Consider the following 19118-nt stretch of genomic DNA (forward strand, 5'->3'; position numbering starts at 1 on the left):
GAGAAAGGGGAGCATTCAGTGCGGTGAAGGTGATGTGCACTTGGGAAAACATCCGGCTGAAAATCTAGGGTGGGCCACCTTGTTCCTGGCCCGAGGAGGTGAGGCAAATTCCTTCACCTGCATCAGCCTACATTTTCTCAACTTTCAAAATGACAAACTCGCCGCTACCGCTTCCGTGCGGCGGGTGGTGATTAAGTCAGCAGCGTCCTCACCCTTTCCCGAGACCACGTGGACCCCGCGGGGCCGACTCGCCGGCTGGCGGACCCGCTCGCCCCAGCCACCAGGGTCCGCTGTGACGCGGCGCGGGCCTGGCTGCTCTAGCCTCACCCGGGGAAGTGGCTGTCCTTACCTTCGGCAGGAGCGCGCGCCTCGGAGTCTGCGCCCGCCGGCCCTCCGCTCTGTCTTGCAGCCACCCACTGCCCGCTTGCCGCCCACCATGGCCCTGCTGCACTCCAGCCGCGTCCTGTCCGGGATCGCCGCCGCCTTCCACCCAGGCCTCGCGGCCGTGGCTTCTGCCAGAGCCAGGTAAGCAGGGGAGTCGGAGCCGAGAAGACGGGCCTGCCCCGGGAGCTACGGACACCGCCAACACACGCACACACGCACACACTTTCTCGGATTGAGCGGCGGCGCCACACAATGACCCTCGGGGTCCTACATCCCTCTCCTCCCCTGCGTCCCGGACCGCGGGAGAGCGCGCCAACGCGTTCCCCCAGGGTTAGGAAGTATGGCCCTCTGCGGCACCCGACTCCCATTCAAGGTGGGGGTCACGGGGCTCAGATTCCGCGGGGGAGTGGGGGTTGGGAACTCGGGGGGAGCCGGCGGCTGCTGCCCCGGGGCTGACCTCGCTCCCATTGGCTGCAGGGCCGCGGCTGCCTCGCGCCCGTTGGCTACGGCACCTGGGACGCGGGGGCGTGGGGCTGGACCGCGTGCGCCACGCGTGTGCCCTTGACAGGCTACCCGGGGGCGCTGCGGGGCTCACCTGTCGTGGCCTCCCTGGGGCCCGACCCGGTTTGGCTGTCCTGTGGCTGACGGCCATTAGTGTGCCCGGGAGAGGGAAGCGCATGGAAGGAAGGTACCCGGGACTCTGGCATTCAGTCCCGGCCATCCTCCCTGCATCCGGTGACCTTGGCGCAAGGCATCCTCGCGTCCGTGTTACCGCCTAAGTCACCCGTGATTCCCCCCTCCCAACTTTCCCGTTTGGCCTTTGAGTGCAGAAGAGTCGGAGTGTAGCGCACCTCTTTTTGTTAAGCCTTTAGCAGGTCTGCCTGTAGGAAAGTGGCCGTTCTCCCTCTGCATCTCTCTCTACTCCTCGTTTAGTAAATATTTCTTCACCTGAGTTTCACAGAGCCAGCACTGGACCAGATGCTGGTAATAGACACGGCCTTGAACGAGCCTGAGAAAGGGGTCACTCAGGCAGTTACTAATACTTGTTTTAAACAGCGTGTAAATGTTGGCAAAGGAAAAAATACGGTGCATTAATTGCTTTTTAGTGGAGACCTGAGCCAGGCAATTTAATTCACGGGTTGGGGCACACCCTGGCTGGTGTGACTCAGTGGATTGAGTGCCGGCCTGCATACCAGAGGGTCGCTGGTTAATTGCCCGTCAGGGGACCTGCCTGGGTGGCAGGGGACCTGCCTGGGTGGCGGGCCAGGTCCTCAGTTGGGGGCGTGTGAGAGGCAACCACACATGGATGTTTCTCTCTTTCTCTCTCCCTCCCCCCCTCTCTAAAAGTAAATAAATAAAATCTTTTTTTTTTTTAAAGCTGATTGGGGACAGTGTCCTTAAATGCTAACTAATCAGGAACCGAGTCCCAAACCTCCACAATCAGATGTTAACTCCAAGGAGCAAAGCCTTTACTTCTTTCCCTAGCCGCGGCTTTCTGTTTGAACATTTGTACGATTCCTTCAAGCCTGCAGAACAGTTTGTCCTTTACAAAGCCGCTCATTCTTGGCAGTGGTTTTCCCCAGACCATCCCACATTCTTCACTCCTTGATTTGGTTTCTTCTTGGCTTGCTGTCGGGGCATGCTCCTTAAGTCAGCCCACCTCGTGGACCAGAATTAGGGAGGGGTTGTTATCATTCATGCGGTGAGTTGGGAGAACAGAAAGGGGTGCCTAAAATCATGGGCAAGAGAAAGTTAGTTTCACCATTGTAGTAATAGTAAAGTGATCTCTTACAGATTTGGCCGGATGGTCTACCGCTCTACTTATAGTACTTGGTGAAAATCCCCATGGGAGTGACCTTTTAGTCATGCTTTCAGTTTGAGAGCCTGACTTATTTTTCCTTTCCATCTTTTCCCCCCATTAGAACATAAATTCCATGAAAGCAGAGACCCGACCTACTTCGTTCATTGTTACATCTCAGCAGTTAGAACAGCGCCGTCTAACATTGTATCTTACATCATAGTCTGAACACATAAGGTAACTGCAGTTGCAACATGTGTACAGAAAGTAGTCTTAGCCTTGGCTGGGTAGTTCAGTCGGTTACAGCGTCGTCACCATAAGCCGAGGTTGCGGGTTCCATCCCGGGTCAGGGCACGTACAAGAATCAACCGATGAGTGCATAAGTAAGTAGAATAACAAACTGATGTTTCATTCTAGTTCACTCTCTCTTTTTTCCTTCCTCTCTCTACAATCAATAATTAAAAAAAAAATAGATGAAGGAAATCTTACCTGTAAAAAAATAGTCTTAAAATATTGGAGCACCTGCAGTTGAGGTGCTATTCAGGGTGAAACAGTAATACATGGTAAGGTGACAGTATCTGGCTAGAGTTGTTAGCTGTTCAGAAAACAAGGAAGTAAGAACCTTCACTCCCACCGCTGTAGAAGTGATGTTACCTAAAAAAGCCAGGTGTTAAAGGTGGAAACATTTAAAATAACTATTTGAAGTGTCTTTTTTTAAAAAAAAAAAAGTCTATTCTAATACAGTAAAGCCCTGGCAGTTGGTATTCTGACAAACCGAGGGTTTATACTTGGGTCATTTAAATAGAAATCTCTTAAGCTGATGTGTTTGGTGTTTGTTTGTGTGTGTGTGTGTGTGTGTGTTTGTTTGTTTGTTTGTTTTTAAGATGTTGTTTATTTATTTTTAGAGAGAGAGAGAGAATTGATGTGTGGTTACCTCTCATGTGCCTGCTCCTGGGAACCTGGCCCACAACCCAGGAATGTGCCCCTGGCTGGGAATTGAACCAGCGACCCTTTGGTTCACAGGCTGGCACTCACTGCACTGAGCCACACCAGCCAGAGCTCTAGTACTATCTCTTTAAAAACATCAGAGTTCTTACATTGTGGCAGAGAGTCTTTGCCCTTTTAAGGAACAGAATAATTAAAGGCATGCAGGCCCTGAACGAGATTACTGATGTAGGACTAATCAAACTGCACATCCCTGCTCCTGTATTTAGATTTTTGAGATTCCATATTTTCACAATGCTTTTAGACTTGTTCTTTTTTTTTTTTAATTTTAACATTTTCTTTATTGGTGTTCAAGTACAGTTTTCAGAATTCTTCTTAAAAGACACTCTTCTCTGGGGATGGCGGGGGTGGTGGGGAGTGGGGAGGGGATGGAAGCAACTGTACTTGAACAACAATAAAAAAATGGGGGGGGCGATACTATTCTCCGTTATATCTCTGCCAGAAGACTCAAGGCTGTTTCTGAATTTCCGTGCCAGATAAACGTTTTAAAAACATGACAAGTAAGTGTTCTTCCCACCGTTTAACAAGGGTGCCTTCTGTCCTTATGGTCAGGGGCAGCGGCTCTGTCATCATTGATTGACAGCCTCGGAGACAAAGCCGTCTCTTCAAAAACGAAAATTGCTTACTAGAAGCTTTCTATCGTATGTCCTTGACATTCGAAGTGTTCCTTTTACTCATCAGCTGAAGACAGTGATGGAGGTAGGCAGGTGGCGACGTGTTTTCAGGGTCCGGACGGTGGGTAGGAAGTAACAAAAGCTTTCTGCAGACCCAGTTCAGAAGTTGCTTCAAGGTATCTGGTTCTCACTGTTGCTGAGACACTGGAACAACCAGGAAGCCCAGAACAATGAAGAAAAAGAAGGAGTATGAGTTCTGACAGTAGAACTATTAAGGAGGAAGAGTGATCATATCTCCTGAGACTCTAGAAGAAACTAAGTAGTAATAATTGAAAAGCAGGAAAGACCTGTGTTTGATCATAAAGCCTTATAGCCATGTGCTCCTTGGATTCTCTGGGTACGGCCTCAGCGGGCGTCATACTGGCAGCACAGTGGTTTTGAATAAGAGTGTAACGTGATCATTTGCAGCAACACCAACTAACACCGAGTACCTGGTGTGTGCCAGGCTCTGTTCTATTTCATAGTTAATAACTCCTTTCACTCTTACAACTACCCTGTGAGATTGACGCTCTTGTGCCCCCATCTAACAGACCGGCTCTACAAATACAAGTGTGTTCATGTCATTCCCCCTACCTGATCACCAGCACCCCAACCTGATCACCAAAAATGTAATGATTCTACATATTTTCAGTACATTGGAGATGGGGCCAAGGAAACTATTTTTAACAAGCTCTCCAAATGACGTCCTTAACAAGTTTAGGGCCAGGATAAAAACCCAAGCCCCTTGGCGTGGATAGGGGGTGGGGGCGGGGAGAGTTGTCGCATTATCCTCTTACACCGTCCCTCCCTTACTTCTCTAGTTTCATCTTGTACCACTCTCAGCTTCTCAATGCCAAGTTACTTGAAATATTCTTTGCCTGGAACCCAGGTCCGGTTTGGACCACTTTGAAAGCCTACACGTGCATCCCGCTCTCCCCAAGGGTGTTCCAGCAGGTGCCCCCTCCTGCTTCTCATAGGATTTGTATTGAAATTGTTGTTCTTCTCCACCCTTCTGGGAGGCGCTGTGAAGTCTTAGGCACTGTTGAGTTATGGCGCCTCCTGCTTTGCCGTGTGCATGGTAAACATGCAACAGCTTGTCGAAACGGATTTGTGGCATCCCCGAGATGTTTCCAGCCATGGAAATCTTGCTTCCGTAACTGATGTCTTCTCGTATGTCCCATTTCAGCTCCTGGTGGGCCCATGTGGAGATGGGCCCCCCAGATCCCATCCTGGGGGTCACAGAAGCCTTCAAAAGAGACACCAACAGCAAAAAGATGAACCTGGGGGTTGGCGCCTACCGGGACGACAATGGAAAGCCGTACGTGCTCCCTAGCATCCGGAAGGTGAGCTTGCCGTCTGCCTCCTGCCTGGTGGGGGTAAATGAACCAAAGGAGCTCCCGGGGAGCGGCAGAAAGGCTGCCGGGCCCGGAGCCGGGAGGCCTTGGGTCAGGCTCTGGGCTGTGGTCTCCTCGGCTGTAAACGTCAGTGGTTGGAACTTGTGCGATTGCCTGTAAAAGAGGCATAATGTCGTGTTTAATTCTGAGGATGCGTGAAAGGACCAAGAATGTCGACATTGTCTCTTGGTGACAGGAACAGGCCTTCATGGGTGAGGGTGACTCTTGTTATTTCCCGTTTCTCTCATTTTGGTCACCTTAAGAAAGCCCACCTTCCTACACGGACATGCTCTGTCCTTTCTTCCTATCACACACTAGAATCATTTTCTTAATTTCTGTTGCATATTTTCCAGTAGTCTTTCTATTGGTTATTAGAAGTATAATTTAACTAATCCCCTAAGAACAGTTTTTTTTAAGAAAGCGTACCTTCCTGGGCATCTGTCCCAGGCTTCATACTAGCGACACAGTGAGATGTGATGAACTGCAAATGCGCCGCTTTGCCGCTTCCCAGGTGGGGCGGAGCTGTATGTGTCCGCCGTCCCTCCACACTGCAGAGCTGGGCCCCAGGAGTGGCAGTGGGAGGAGAGAACTCTCATCCTCCCAACGCGACGCCGTGCAGCTGACTGGCTCCAGCCTTCGGGAGCGGCTGCAGTAACAGAGCACGGGCTGAACGGACCACCGAAAGGAGAGATTTCAGAGCATACGACAGGAGGGCCCCTGAGGTGTCATCTCTGCAAGCCTCTGAGTAGCAGAAAGGAGTCAAGAAATGGGGTTTGCTTCTGGTCTCGAGAAACCAGTTTAAAGCAGTCAGCAAGAGTTAGCTGCTGTCATAAACAGCAACACCGCCACACACTCCTGTGCATTCGCACATCAGCTCTTCACCTCGGTCACTCGGGGTGTAGGAGCAGTTGCTCCCCCACTCAGCAGATGAGGAAACTGAGACTCAGGAAGGTTAATAGTTCTGAGACTCAGGATCAACACTGCCAGTAAGGGCCAGCCAAGCCTGTGACTCCAAGCCACGAAGACACACGTCTGTTACTGTTAATGTAACACTTTGACGTTCTGAGACTGGCGTGCGCCTTGAAATGCTTCCTTCCTGTGTGTTTAGATTGACGTTTATTATCTCGTGTCTAAGTGTTGCTCTTGAACCTTCTCGTTCTTGTGCATTCCTAGAACGCCGTTTTGCATTCAGTAGCAAACAAGAGACACTGTCCTCGTGTTTCCTCTTGTCTAGGCAGAGGCCCAGATCGCTGCAAAAAACCTGGACAAAGAATACCTGCCCATCGGGGGACTGGCGGAGTTTTGCAAGGCGTCCGCGGAGTTAGCGCTGGGCGAGAACAGCGAGGTGTTGAAAAGTGGCCGGGTAAGCCGAGCAAGCCGAGCAGACTCTGGCGTCCCACGGGGTCTGTGTTTTAAAGTCAATAATTTAAACAATTTAAAACGAAAAAAGATACACCACTTCGTGCGCGGTGATTATTTTGAGTGGCCAGACATTTGCTAATATCTCTTCTTTAGATAGTACATTGGCACTGAGTACATAAAAGATTTCCTGCAACCCCAATTCCAGAAATGTGGTAGTCACCTGATAGATGACTATCTTTGATGCTGCTTTTCTGTTATTCTTTACGTGCTGATGTCCCCTTTACCTTACATAAGCTTTAGGAACTGCAAACTGTGCCTCATTTTAGGCCCACCTTCGTGTCCTCACCTTCCAGCTTAGATGCAGGAAGCTGGCAGGAAGTAAGCCACAGGGAGATGTTTGCACCCGGGAACGGCCGGGCACCGCTCTGCTGCTCCTTCCCAGCCAGTCTGCACAGGGGAGAGAGCAGCCCTAAACATGCCTTAGTTGTCTCCTCCTCCCAGCTCCCAGCGGGGGGGGCCTAAAGCTCACTGAACATAAGCGTTTTGCATACAGATTCCTATATGTGCCTTGCAGAGTATGTGCAGACCCACACTGTAGTAGAAGGCTAGGACCATGCAGGTCACCACCAAACAGCTGGCCGACCAGAGGGCTCCTGATCTGCATTGTAGTTGACTCTCTTTTGAAACAAATGTTAATGAATACATTTGTAGGTTTGTTAGTTTTTTTCTGTGTAAGGCTGGGGAAAACACACAAAGTAGCAAAACTACGTCAACATTTCTCCCCTTCCGACCTCCCCAAGGCCAGAATAAATACGTTTTATTTACCAGACTGGCCTAAGTCCAGGGGTTAGTTCATTGACTCAGAAAAGCATACAGCCTTGACCCCATGGTGATGTAGTAATGGTCCCAAGTTGTGGACAGAATACGGTTTGATATCCGTGCAGTCAGCCACCTGTGAACCCCCTAGGAAAACGTCTGTATTTTTGTGTAATTTTTGCTTAGCCTGTGCACGTCTAGTCATTGGTTATCTAAATGTGAGGCAAGCCTGTCTTATACTAACAGCAGCTTGTCTTTTATAAATTTCCTTTGTGAATCATCGGTATTATCAGATCTGCAGTCAGGTTTTTATTTCTGTCATGCCAAAGTCAGCACAGACAGACTTTGCTTATTAAAGAGTTTGTTGATGGGGTTCTTCCCATTTAGTCCAGTGTCTCCCAATCCAGAAAATAGGTTTATGTTTTGCAGAGGCTTGTTTTTTATGGTGCCTTTAAAAAAAAAAATTTCCGTGTTACCCAAAAGATGAATGTTTCAGATTATGAGAACTCCTAAAAAGGAGCCTCTTCTCCTAGACGACCTTTAATATGTAGTAACATTATTCTGATGAACTTACTGGCTTGCTTTTCAAGGAACTTTGATGTTCAGAGAGTCATTCGATTTTGTATAATTCTACAATAGTGTGTAATGACGTGGCTGTTCCTTTTTTTTTTTTTTTTTTTTAGGTTTTATTTATTTTTAGAGGGGGAAGGGAGAGAGAAAGAGAGAGAGAGAAACATCAATGTGTGGTTGCTGGGGGCCGTGGCCTACAACCCAGGCATGTGCCCTGACTGGGAATCGAACCTGTGATGCTTTGGTTCGCAGCCTGAGCTCAATCCACTGAGCTACGCCAGCCAGGGCATGGTTGTTCTTTTTCCCCTGCATAAACCACTCCTTTTTCATTGGGGAGGGGTGGGGGGAGGATTAGCCATAAGGAATTCGCTTCTGCAGCTGCAGAGGTGTTGGAAACTGAAGAAACACCTCTTTTGGCAACCGGTGAGGACAGTCGAGTCAGCCCGTCACCGAGCAAATGGGGCGATGAGAGAGTGCTGTTCCTTCGTCTCCGAACACCCGTTTGGAGCCCGGTCTCCAGCCTCTCCCTTGCCTGTTCTGCCCAGAGAGCGGTGCGCCTGCCTGACCCAGGGTGTCTCTCCTGCAGTATGTCACCGTGCAGACCATCTCCGGGACCGGGGCCCTGAGGATCGGAGCCAGTTTTCTGGTGAGTCTGAGTCCCTCCAACGGAGGTGCTGCTGTGACCCAGTCTGCGAGTCAAGGATCCCGGGGTGGCCGGTGTGTGCGCTCGCCCGGCCGGAAGCAGGTTTCCTCCTTCCACCCACAAGGTGGGGGTGCTGAACATGAACGCACGTGTTAAAAATTAGAACTCACAGAGAAGATATTATCGTAATTAAAGAAGGTAACGTCATATAATAAATACAGATTATTGAGTAGCTTTTGCATTGCAGCCCGATTCATGTTTACAAAGGAGGTTCCGTTGCCACCGTTCACAGATGAAGAGACTGAGGTGCAGCTGGGCCCTCCCTCGGCCATGCGGCCGTGTGCCGGTCAGAGCCGGGGTCTCAGCCCCGGTCACCCCGCTGCATAGTCAGGACTGTCTCTCGGTCAGAGACGGAAGCTTGAGTTTCAGGAGAGAAAAATGTCTTTTCAGGAAAATATGTCAACTTGGGCCTCTCCTTTCGTCACCTCTTTCTTTCGCTCTCATCCCATCTCTTAGCAAAGATTTTTCAAGTCCAGCCGAGATGTCTTTCTGCCCAAACCGACCTGGGGGAATCACACGCCCATCTTCAGGGACGCGGGCATGCAGTTGCAGGGCTACCGATACTACGACCCCAATACGTGCGGCTTTGACTTCACAGGCGCCATGGAGGACATTTCGGTAAGTGGCTTTCTGGGCAGGAGGGGTGAGGGGACGGGGAACACGCCCCCTTGTGTAGAATTGGCATCCTCCAGCCCCTTCTCAATCCCTGACTCAGAATCCCGCGGGTGAGCTAACTCCCAGACCACGGGTGGTTTTCCTTATTTGTCCAGTAATAGTGACCCTGTGGCACTTCAGGTCAATTTTCTCCTTGCAAAGCAATCTCTTACTGGTTTGTCTGTTTAGAAAATACCACAGCAGAGTGTTCTCCTCCTGCACGCCTGCGCCCACAACCCCACGGGAGTGGACCCTCGCCCGGAGCAGTGGAAGGAGATAGCCTCGGTGGTGAAGGTGAGGGGCGCAGGCCGACTGGTGCCCTGGCATCTTAACCGTGCCAGTGAATGACCTTGAGCCCGCATGAAGTGTCTGCCACTTATGAACGGCCAGGAAAGCACTCTGCATTTGCGTGGGTGGCGGCTCCGTGATGAATGACACGTGAGCAGGGTGAAAATGATCTTTGTCCCTCAGCCTGGGTCTGGGGCGTTCTGGCGAAACGTGTCATTGGCCGGCCTGTATGGTAGGCACCCACTGACCCCAGATGTCTGCCGGCAATGGCTGTGTTTGTCCCGGTCACTGGTTACTTGTTCATCCTTTACCCACTTTTTCGTGTCCCCTCCGATCCGTGCCACCTCCCTGGGCACTGCCATTATCACTCACAGGGTCAGCTGGCAGAGAGGGCATGAGTCAGAGTTCTAGAGGGGAAGATACTCCTGAGTTCCCATTCCCACGCCTTGTGGTTTCCCTCCCCTTACATTCTGTCCAGCCTCAGCTGCAGACAAAACAAGACAGAGAAACAGCATTCAGAGGACACTTCCAGGGTGAGCTGGCTCTCAGGTGGCCGTCCCATGAGCCCTGAGTGGGAGACCCTGCCAGAGTGACATTAGCCCCAGAAAAGGCTGGTGCCAGTCCTGTGTTAACTAGACCCAAATAATTCCCCAGCCCACTGCGCCTCTGTGGGCCTAAGGAGAACTTCCTGTGTGACCGAGGAGCTTTCCAGAAAGGTCGAGGTTAAGACTCTCCTCTTAATGTCTTCTTGTTTTTAATCCTCACCTGAGAACGTGCTTATTAATTTTAGAGAGAGGGGAAGTGAGGGAGAGAAACCTCAATGCAAAAGAGAAACACCAGTCAGTGGCCTCTCACATACACCCCGAATGGGAGCCAAACCCACAATCCAGACACGTGTCCTGGCCGGGGATCAAACCCACGATCTTTTGGCTGACGGGACAACTCTCCAACCAACTGAGCCAAATCTGAATGTCTTCTTGAAGGGACCATACCAGCCAGAGTAAAAAAAATATATATGTTAGTCTCTCAACTCTTGAACCGTGTGGACTCAATTTGTATGAGGCAGGCCTGGTCCCGGTGAGCACAGGCGGCCGTCCGGGCCCTTGAGAGGGGCCGCCTGAGCGTCGATCTTCTCCTTTCCTTCCCAGAAAAACAACCTCTTTGCGTTCTTCGACATGGCCTACCAAGGCTTTGCCAGTGGCGACGGTAACAAGGACGCCTGGGCCGTCCGCCACTTCATCGAACAGGGCATCAATGTGTGCCTCTGCCAGTCCTATGCCAAGAACATGGGCTTGTATGGTAAAGTAGAGGGCCCGGTGCGGTGTGTGTTCCGAGGAGGCGGAGGAGGTGCCGGGAGGGGGTGCCACGCGGGTGTGGAGTTCAGGGTGTGTGCGTGTGGGTTGTGTTTCCGCGTCCCTCCTTACCCAGAGAGGAAGGACAGGTGGAATGCATTCTACCGATCTTTAGCTTCTTTGGTGACCCTGACTCCCTCCAGCAGAGAAAGCCGATTACTGCTTCTCTAGACACCAAGTGACCGCTGTATATGAGCCCAGAACATGGACTCAATTCAAAAGAACCTCCAAACACTCTCGAGTACTCAGACTCTCTGTTGTACCCAGATTCCCCATCCTGGTTGTCAAAAAGTATTTACAACCAAGAGTTATTTTTGTGGTGCTTCTGGGGGAGACAGCTACTGTGTAACGGATTTAACCGTGGTTGGCCGTATAGCGAGGCAGACAGAGTGGGAGACGGGCCGTTCTGCCTTTCCAGGTGAGCGCGTGGGAGCCTTCACTGTGATCTGCAAAGACGCCGACGAGGCCAAGAAGGTGGAGTCGCAGTTGAAGATCCTGATTCGCCCCATGTATTCCAACCCGCCCATCAACGGGGCCCGCATCGCGTCCACCGTGCTGAACACCCCCGATCTGCGTAAACAATGGTAAAGGCGCGGTGCCCACCCCCCAGCCCCTCCCCGCCCCCCGCCCCACACCTTCCCCGGGCAGAAGCGGGGAGGGGCAGAGGAGTACACGTGTGAGCACTTCCAGAGCAGTCCGTTGATCTTTCCCTGTGAGAGACAAACACAGTCCAGAGACAGCCGTTTGTTTTATTCCGCCGTCTCCGGGTGAAAGGAAACCTGCCTTCTCCTCAGGTGTAAGTTCACACTGAAGCACCTTACGTAGGAACGCTTTCTTTAGAACGTCATATTTTTTTGTTTTTATTTTAATAATAGTTAGCATTGCACTGGTATCTCCGCATCTTCTGGTTTTTACTTCTGTACCATCTGAATCTCTTGACACCTGAGTGCTACGTTAGTGTCACTCCGTCTCTTTGACCACAAGCCATGTATCACGTGTTTTACGTGATGATCCTGTGTGCGCGTGTGTGTGTGTGTAACCGAAACAGCTACAGAACACCATCCTAGGCGTGTGCTGTACGCCAGTGCCTTCTGCATGCCAGTCTCATCCAACTGCGTGCGTGTGGTGCCTGCTGACAGGTCGTGGTCACTTTTAAAAGTATCTGGGTCAGACTGTTCCGCAGGTCGAATCTGGTCTGCCGCTGTTCATAAACAAAGTTTCAGTGGAGCACAGCCACGTGTATTCCTAGATGGATTGTGTGTGGCTGCTTCCGTGCTGTCACAGCAGAGGTCAGTGGTTGTGGAACAGAGTACACCGCCCATAGAGTCTAACACATTTACAGTTTGAGCCCTTGAAAAAATGTGCCAGCCCCTGCTCTCTGTAATCTGGAGTTCGTAAAAAGCCACGCCGCCCATAGATACGAGAGGTTATGCAGGAATTTATCCTGAGTATCTGGTCGGCTAAGGGGGTGGGTCTCTGAGCAGCCTCCTGGGTAGAAAAGCTCAGTCTGCTGTCTGCTGTCCGCAGGAAGCGTCACCTGCCACTCACGTACCCATCACGCAGCAACTCTTTCTCTACCTGAAAACAATCCTGTTTACACTGAAGTACAGTAAAATAATCCCGTGAACATCGAAGTAAACAGTCAGCGTCTCAGTCGAGATAGCTCTCTTCTGTACAACGCCACTGGGCTCAGCTGACCAGAACATCCAGTACTGTGCTTTTACATTACAGTTTTTTCCCCGTTGTGAAACGAACGCGGACTGCATCTCAGAAAGTGTGGGAGAGGGGAGATTAACCACCGTCCCAGTCCCTGGAACTCAGCTCTCTTTTTCTTTGCCTACCGTCATCCACAGCTATAACGTGCCACGTCCCGTTCTGCTGTGTGTGTGTGTGTGTGTGTGTGTGTGTGTGTGTGTGTGTGCAGAGTTGGTTTTGTTTCTGTCCCTTAGAATTGTACTAAGCTTTTTTTCTTTTTTGCTTAATGGTTTAAGTAGGGTTTTTTTTTTTAGATGTTTCCATATTCCCAGATGGTCATCAAGCTTTTGTTTTCTTAATGTGTGTGTTTGGGTACACGTGCGAAGTCTGTGGTGTGCGGTGACGAGGGTCCTGTGCCAGGTGACTGAGCGGTCCCTCCCCGCGGGGAGTTGTAACCTGGCGAGGAAGACCCACACAGGCACCAATGTGAGACAGAATGGAGTACGTGCCGACTCCGGGAAGGGCCACCGCGTCCAGTGGGGCGCTAGGGAGGCCGTCACGAAGACGGCAGTGTCTGAGCTGTGCTTTCTGGGGAGAGGTCTTTTGTCCCCGACGGAAATGAAGGGGAAGAGAAAGTGATGTGCAGTAAGGGAAGGCACGGGCGTGCGTCAGGCAGGGTGCGCTCCGCGTCCCGGGTGGTTTCTGTGGCGAAGACAGTGAGAGGAGGGTGCAGAAGACAGCAAAGCTGGGGGGTGGCGGGGAGCAGATGGTGAAGTGCCCTGGCTGGTGCTGTGAGAAGCCAGAACCTCGCGGCAGGAGCATGGAGGGGGTTTGCTAGGGTCAGCCCGGGCGAGCCGCGGTCATGCACGCAGGGCCTTGAGGACCCAGGCCTCGGAGGGAATGCAGAGCTGGGTGGGCGGGACTGCAGGAGACTTCCACGAAAATGCCATCCCCGGGGACCAGGGGGGCTCCAGCTCCAGCTCCAGCCAGTAACCACACTGCTGGTGCCGTTTAAAACCACAAAGGCCTGTTTTTATGTGCAAGTGCCCAATTTTAAATGTTTAACTGCATCAAATAAAACATGATGAAGACTCTTATTTGACCTTTAAATTAGCCGTTTGTAACCTCTGTCCTAACAGTGCATGACATCATCGCAGAGAGATGGTTTGGACAGCGGACGTGTCAGGACAGGGAGGCTAGCTGTGACTGTTTTCACCGTCCTCTCTGGTCGGTGAGGGCCGACAAGAATTGCACGTAGAACCCTAGGAACTGAGTGGAAAGGGTGGATTCTGAAGAAGGGAACGATGTTTCCAGAATCAGGCCAGCTGTGTCCAGTCAAAGGACTGCCTTCTCCGGTCCCCCAGAGAAAATTAATCCTCTCTGCTCTGGGCCGTCCCAGCGCAGCTCTGTTCTAGTGGTTCTTGCCTTGTCCTGCCCTGCTCCACAGTTGCCAGGTTTGCTCGCAGCCTCCACTGCAGCCCCCGCGGGCAGAGGCCACGTCTCAGCCCCCATCTCTCGTCAGCACCAGCACGTAGCTCTCGGCGCACTGTAGGTCCCCCATGCCTCCTCTTCATGGTGAACTCAGGAGTGTGGACTCCATGCATGGCGGCAAGAAGCCATTGTTTACTGTTTGATTCACAGCTTTTGTTCCCCGCATAAAAAGGGGAGAGCCTTGGCCCTCCCAGGGTTTTAGCACAATTCATTCATTCATTTTTCCTAATAACTCAAATCCTGTTAACTAATTTCGTTGCCTAATCAAAACAGTGTTCTGATGTGAAACAAAACACTATAAAATAGTTTTCTTCCTGGCCCGGCACGTGACTCAGGGACACGCCAGGGCACACGGGCCACACTCCAGGGAGGTGTGGCCTGTCCATCAGGGCGTGGCCAGAACTGAGCTGCTTCCTGGGCCCTTTACAGGCTGCAGGAAGTGAAGGGCATGGCCGACCGCATCATCGGCATGCGGACGCAGCTGGTGTCCAACCTCAAGAAAGAGGGGTCCTCCCGCAACTGGCAGCACATCACCGACCAGATCGGCATGTTCTGTTTCACCGGACTAAAGCCCGAACAGGTGAGTGGACCCGATGGGTCAGTCCTTGCAGACCTGAGTTCCCCCTAGGGCACCTGCCTCGTCGGGACTTCCCTAAAAACAGTCACTTGGGAGGCCTTCTAGCTGAAGGAAGTATGGAGCCTCCATTCTGTTTTCCCCTTTACCCACCCCTTGCCGGTCTGTGTTCTGCACGAGGTTGCAAACCTCCGGAGAGCAGACCTCGGTTTGACCGTTGCTGTGGCCCCTGCTGCTGCTGCTGCTCTGCGGAGACAACAGAGCGAGCAGGAGCCCGGCCGGTAGTAAGAGAAACAGCTCATCTACAGCCGCAACGTGGATCTGTTTTTGCTATAAGTGCTGAGTTCTAGATTTTTTTATTTACCTGTTTCCACCTCAGAATTCATCACCCTACTCTAAAACAGCTTTTTTTCTCCTTTCACCCTTATGTTCACATGCCAAATTCTGGGAACGGGGTTCAAGTGAGAAGATAAGGCAGAGCCTCTTTTATTGTACAGTCTTAGCATGGGGCTGCCGTGCCACATCAGGCTGGGGGACCCCCCCCCCCCGGGAGCGGGGCGCACCCAAGCACTCTCCTCTCCGCAGGTGGAGCGGCTGACCAAGGAGTTCTCCATCTACATGACGAAGGATGGCCGCATCTCGGTGGCAGGGGTCACCTCGGGCAACGTGGGCTACCTTGCCCATGCCATCCACCAGGTCACCAAGTAATTTCCCTGACGAGAGGAAACAGAGACGACCTTCCCGGCGACCTCTGCTGTTGGGAGACTCACACGGAGGAAGAGGGAGGGCAGATGGTGGTGAGCGGATCATTTCTTTCAACCACAGCACTGAAAACTCGGCGCTTGACATGCGTTTCTCAGAGAAGAACGTATAGGAAAACGGGCAGAGGCATCCGTGGCTGGTACGTGGGACTTTGCGGCTCTAAACCAAACTCTTCCCGATCTTTATACCTCCAGCTTTTCCGAGAGAGTTTACACGTACAAGAAAGTCATAGCCAAAAAAAAACCCATCAATCAGACCATTGCAATATTTCTGAAGCTTTAACTGAAGCAACGTATGGTGCTGGTTCAGCATGAAAATGCCACGTACTAGAGGCTTTGTGAGAAGAGCTAGTCCTAACAATAATGGCCTCAGGTCTGCCCTCCTAGGACAGAACAGCCTGACCAACACGCCACATTACAGAAATTATGTGCTGTCAAAACCAGTGAGTCGGCTGCCACTGCAGCAGAAAGATTAAAAGATGCTGTTTCCAGTCTTATTTAAGAAAAAAAGAAAGAAGACTCTCCTTGTAGGTACTCGCAGGCACTTGAATGTTCCCCTCCCCTCTTTCACCACTGCCGGTCTTTTCCGAAGGTACGGGACCTCTCACTAACCTGGATTTTCATCCTGTTCTGTTGCTCGATTGACCGTCAGCCCCATCCCTGTAGCTCTGACGCATCTGAAGAATGAAGAACGTGATTTACTGCTCACCCCATACCCCCACCTTGCTCCACAAAGAACAGCAGAGGATGGTAAACAGATCATTTCAGCATCCTCCCCCGTGGTCGTCTGCTGCCGGGAGGTCGCCTCTGCCCAGTCGGACCTCACACCTCTGTTCGTCGCTGTCGTGAGCCGGGCCAGGCAGGTGGAACCCACGGAGGACGTTCAGGGCTTTGGTTCTGACCTCCGTGAGCTTCCAGCCAGGCCCCGGCGGCACCCTTGGGGAAGATAACCACCATCTGCTCTAATCGTGTAGACTTACTGCAGCCTGGTTTCTCTGTTACAATAAAGTTACCGTAGACCCAACGTCCATCTACTCTGCTGTCTTTTTTCTGTAATGGGAGGAAAGGGTAGGAGTGGATATAGAACCCAGAAATCTGAAGTCGTATCCAGCTGACCATAAACCTGTAGATATGTTTAGCTGTTCCAAATATAAGCTAACGCCACGCGTTTTGCCTTTGTCTCACCACTTGGCTTGGCCAGTCCACAGATGCTGGAAAGGTAGGTATAACCCACCGGTCCCTGGAGGGGCAAGTGCAGTGCCTCGAAGGATCTTGGGGATGTGGGCGGGGAGCCAAGGAGACGTGGGGGAGGCGGCAGCTTCAGGTGTCTGTGGGAGCCAGGCAGGGTATACGAACAGCGAATGTAAAGTTACAACAGTCACGCAACCTGGACGTGAGATGATCCCAGGTGACCAACCCTCGTCCCCAGTGATGAGTAAGAGGCAAATGACAAGCACTGTGAGCATAAGTAAAGTCCAGGATTGCAGGTCTTATTTTTCAAATGAAACAAATCCTGATTTTTATAGGAGCTGTATTGATGCTTCAAAGTTGGCAACTAATTCCATTTTTTTAATGATTGACAAGTAAGATGCAAACTGTAGGTTGCCAGTGTGACCTCTACCATGGAGTCAGATACTCTGTCAGCAGACATCCAGCGATGGCACCTGCTTGGCACCAAGGTTAATCGGTTCCCCTTCTGCTTCCTGCTAGGAGCCAATCACAAAGGAACAGGCAGCGGAGCAGGAGTTGGGCCAAGGGCATATCCACGGTGTTTGGATGGGTGTTTGGATGGGTGATTGGATGGTCAGAGGCAGCAGCGGGCTCAGCTTTCTCTCTCCCCCTTGCTCCTGCTCACAACACGGGGGGCACAGTGCACATCAGGCTTGCTCCTGACCCTGACCCTTCTGTGTCCCTGTTGAGAATGGATACACCAAGGTGGTGGATGGATGAGTAAGTGAGCTTATCTGGAATGGCCTTTGACTGGATGTCTTTGGGAAAGTATCCTGAGGGAAAACAAGAAACATTACTCAGCTGCTCCGTAAAGGGACTGACCACCTAGGTTCAGAGAAACTGCTTTAAGTTTCCCTGTCTGGAACCAAATGGCAGGTTGGCTGCCAAGACAGCCACTGGGAAAGGAAGCTGACCACCCTGCTGACCTTGTTATTTTTAAACAGACGCATTGCCAGCGCACGGTGAACGAAGTCCCTTTCCTCACCAAACAGGGTCACGTGGGGTGTGTTTTTCTCAGCAGTTCCAGCTGTTGGCCTTCAACCTTTTCCTAGTTTTCTAGTCTGGATCGAAGATGTCAATGTTCATCCTCCTGATGGACGAGGTCGTTTGCCTGCTCAGAAAGAATAGGCGTGCTTTCTTTGTTTTATATAATTTAAGGTAGAAGAGTTCCCAAATCTGAAATTTTTTTTTAATACTGGTTCCCTGGCCTTACATCTGGACATTCTGACTCAGTATGTCTGAGATAAGGCTTGGGGGTCTTTTTTTTTTTAATACTAAAAAGAGAGTAAGTCCTAGGTGGTTCAGGTACAGCTGACCCATTGACTAGCCATCGGGTAGTATTAGACTAAATTGCTTCAGGCTTACATCTGACTAAATGACTGAAGTCCAGTCTGCTCAACCAACTTGAGAGGTGGGTTTTGTGGGGGGGGGTTGTTTTTGTTTTGTTTTGTTTTTTCACTTTTTTCCTTATGCGCAGTGAAATTTTTTTCATAGGAATTGTGGGTTTGTATCTAACATGAAAGTAACTTTTTTACAATGATAATCTTATAAAAAATCTTGAGAAGCACTGGCTAGGTAGCTCAGTTTGCTTAGACCATCATCCCAAGGTTGGGGGTTCAATCCCCAGTCAGGGCACATACAAGAATCAAAGAGTAAATGCATGAATAAGTGGAACAACAAGTCAATGTTCCTCGCTTGCTCGCTCTCTTATCAATAGAAAAAAAATCTTGAGAATATTATAAATCATATACCTGATGTGGGATTTGTAACCAGAATATATAAAGAATACACTTAAAGAATAAACAAGAATATAAACCAATTAAAGATACTGGAAAAGTATCTGAATAGACATTTCTCCAGAGAAGACACATAGATGGCCAATAAGCACATGAAAAGATGCTGACGTCATTAGTCAGGGAAATGCAAACCAAAACCACAATGAGAATCACTTCACACCCACTAGGGCGGCTGTAATAAAGAAGACAATAAATAATGAGGGTTAGTAAGGATGTGGGGAAATTGGAACTCTCACTCAGTGTGGATAGCAATGTACAATGGTGGAGCTGTGTCGGAAGACAGTCCAGCAATTCTCAAAAAGTTAGACATAGGGTTACCGTTTGACCCAGCAATTCCACTTCTACATATATACATGCCCAAGGTAAATGAAAACACCCATCGACACAAAAACTTGTGTGCGAATGTCCATACCGGCAGTATGCACGATGGCCACAAAGTGGAACCAACCCAAATGTCCAACTGATGAACAAATAAAATGTGGAATATCCACACCATGGAATATTATTTAGCAATGAAACAGAATGAAGTACGGTCCTGGCTGCTGTGGTGCCGTGGATAGAACGCCGGCCTGCAAACCAAAGGGTCACTGAC

At 50.6% G+C, this 19118-nt stretch overlaps 1 protein-coding gene across 1 annotated transcript; it reads left to right on the forward strand.

The window, feature by feature from the left end:
• The first annotated feature begins 309 nt into the window (after positions 1-309).
• On the forward strand, positions 310-16524 carry GOT2 (glutamic-oxaloacetic transaminase 2). Its single transcript, XM_045818872.1, has 10 exons — positions 310-525; positions 5027-5183; positions 6469-6597; positions 8569-8628; positions 9142-9303; positions 9529-9633; positions 10776-10926; positions 11398-11563; positions 14595-14745; positions 15325-16524. The coding sequence occupies exons 1-10, from the start codon at positions 437-439 to the stop codon at positions 15445-15447; spliced, it is 1293 nt and encodes a 430-aa protein (XP_045674828.1). The 5' UTR covers positions 310-436; the 3' UTR covers positions 15448-16524.
• The last annotated feature ends 2594 nt before the right edge of the window (positions 16525-19118 follow it).

This window comes from Phyllostomus hastatus, unplaced genomic scaffold (assembly GCF_019186645.2).
Source record: "Phyllostomus hastatus isolate PE091 unplaced genomic scaffold, TTU_PhHast_1.1 phas_scaffold_345, whole genome shotgun sequence".
In the NCBI taxonomy this organism is placed as follows: domain Eukaryota; kingdom Metazoa; phylum Chordata; class Mammalia; order Chiroptera; family Phyllostomidae; genus Phyllostomus; species Phyllostomus hastatus.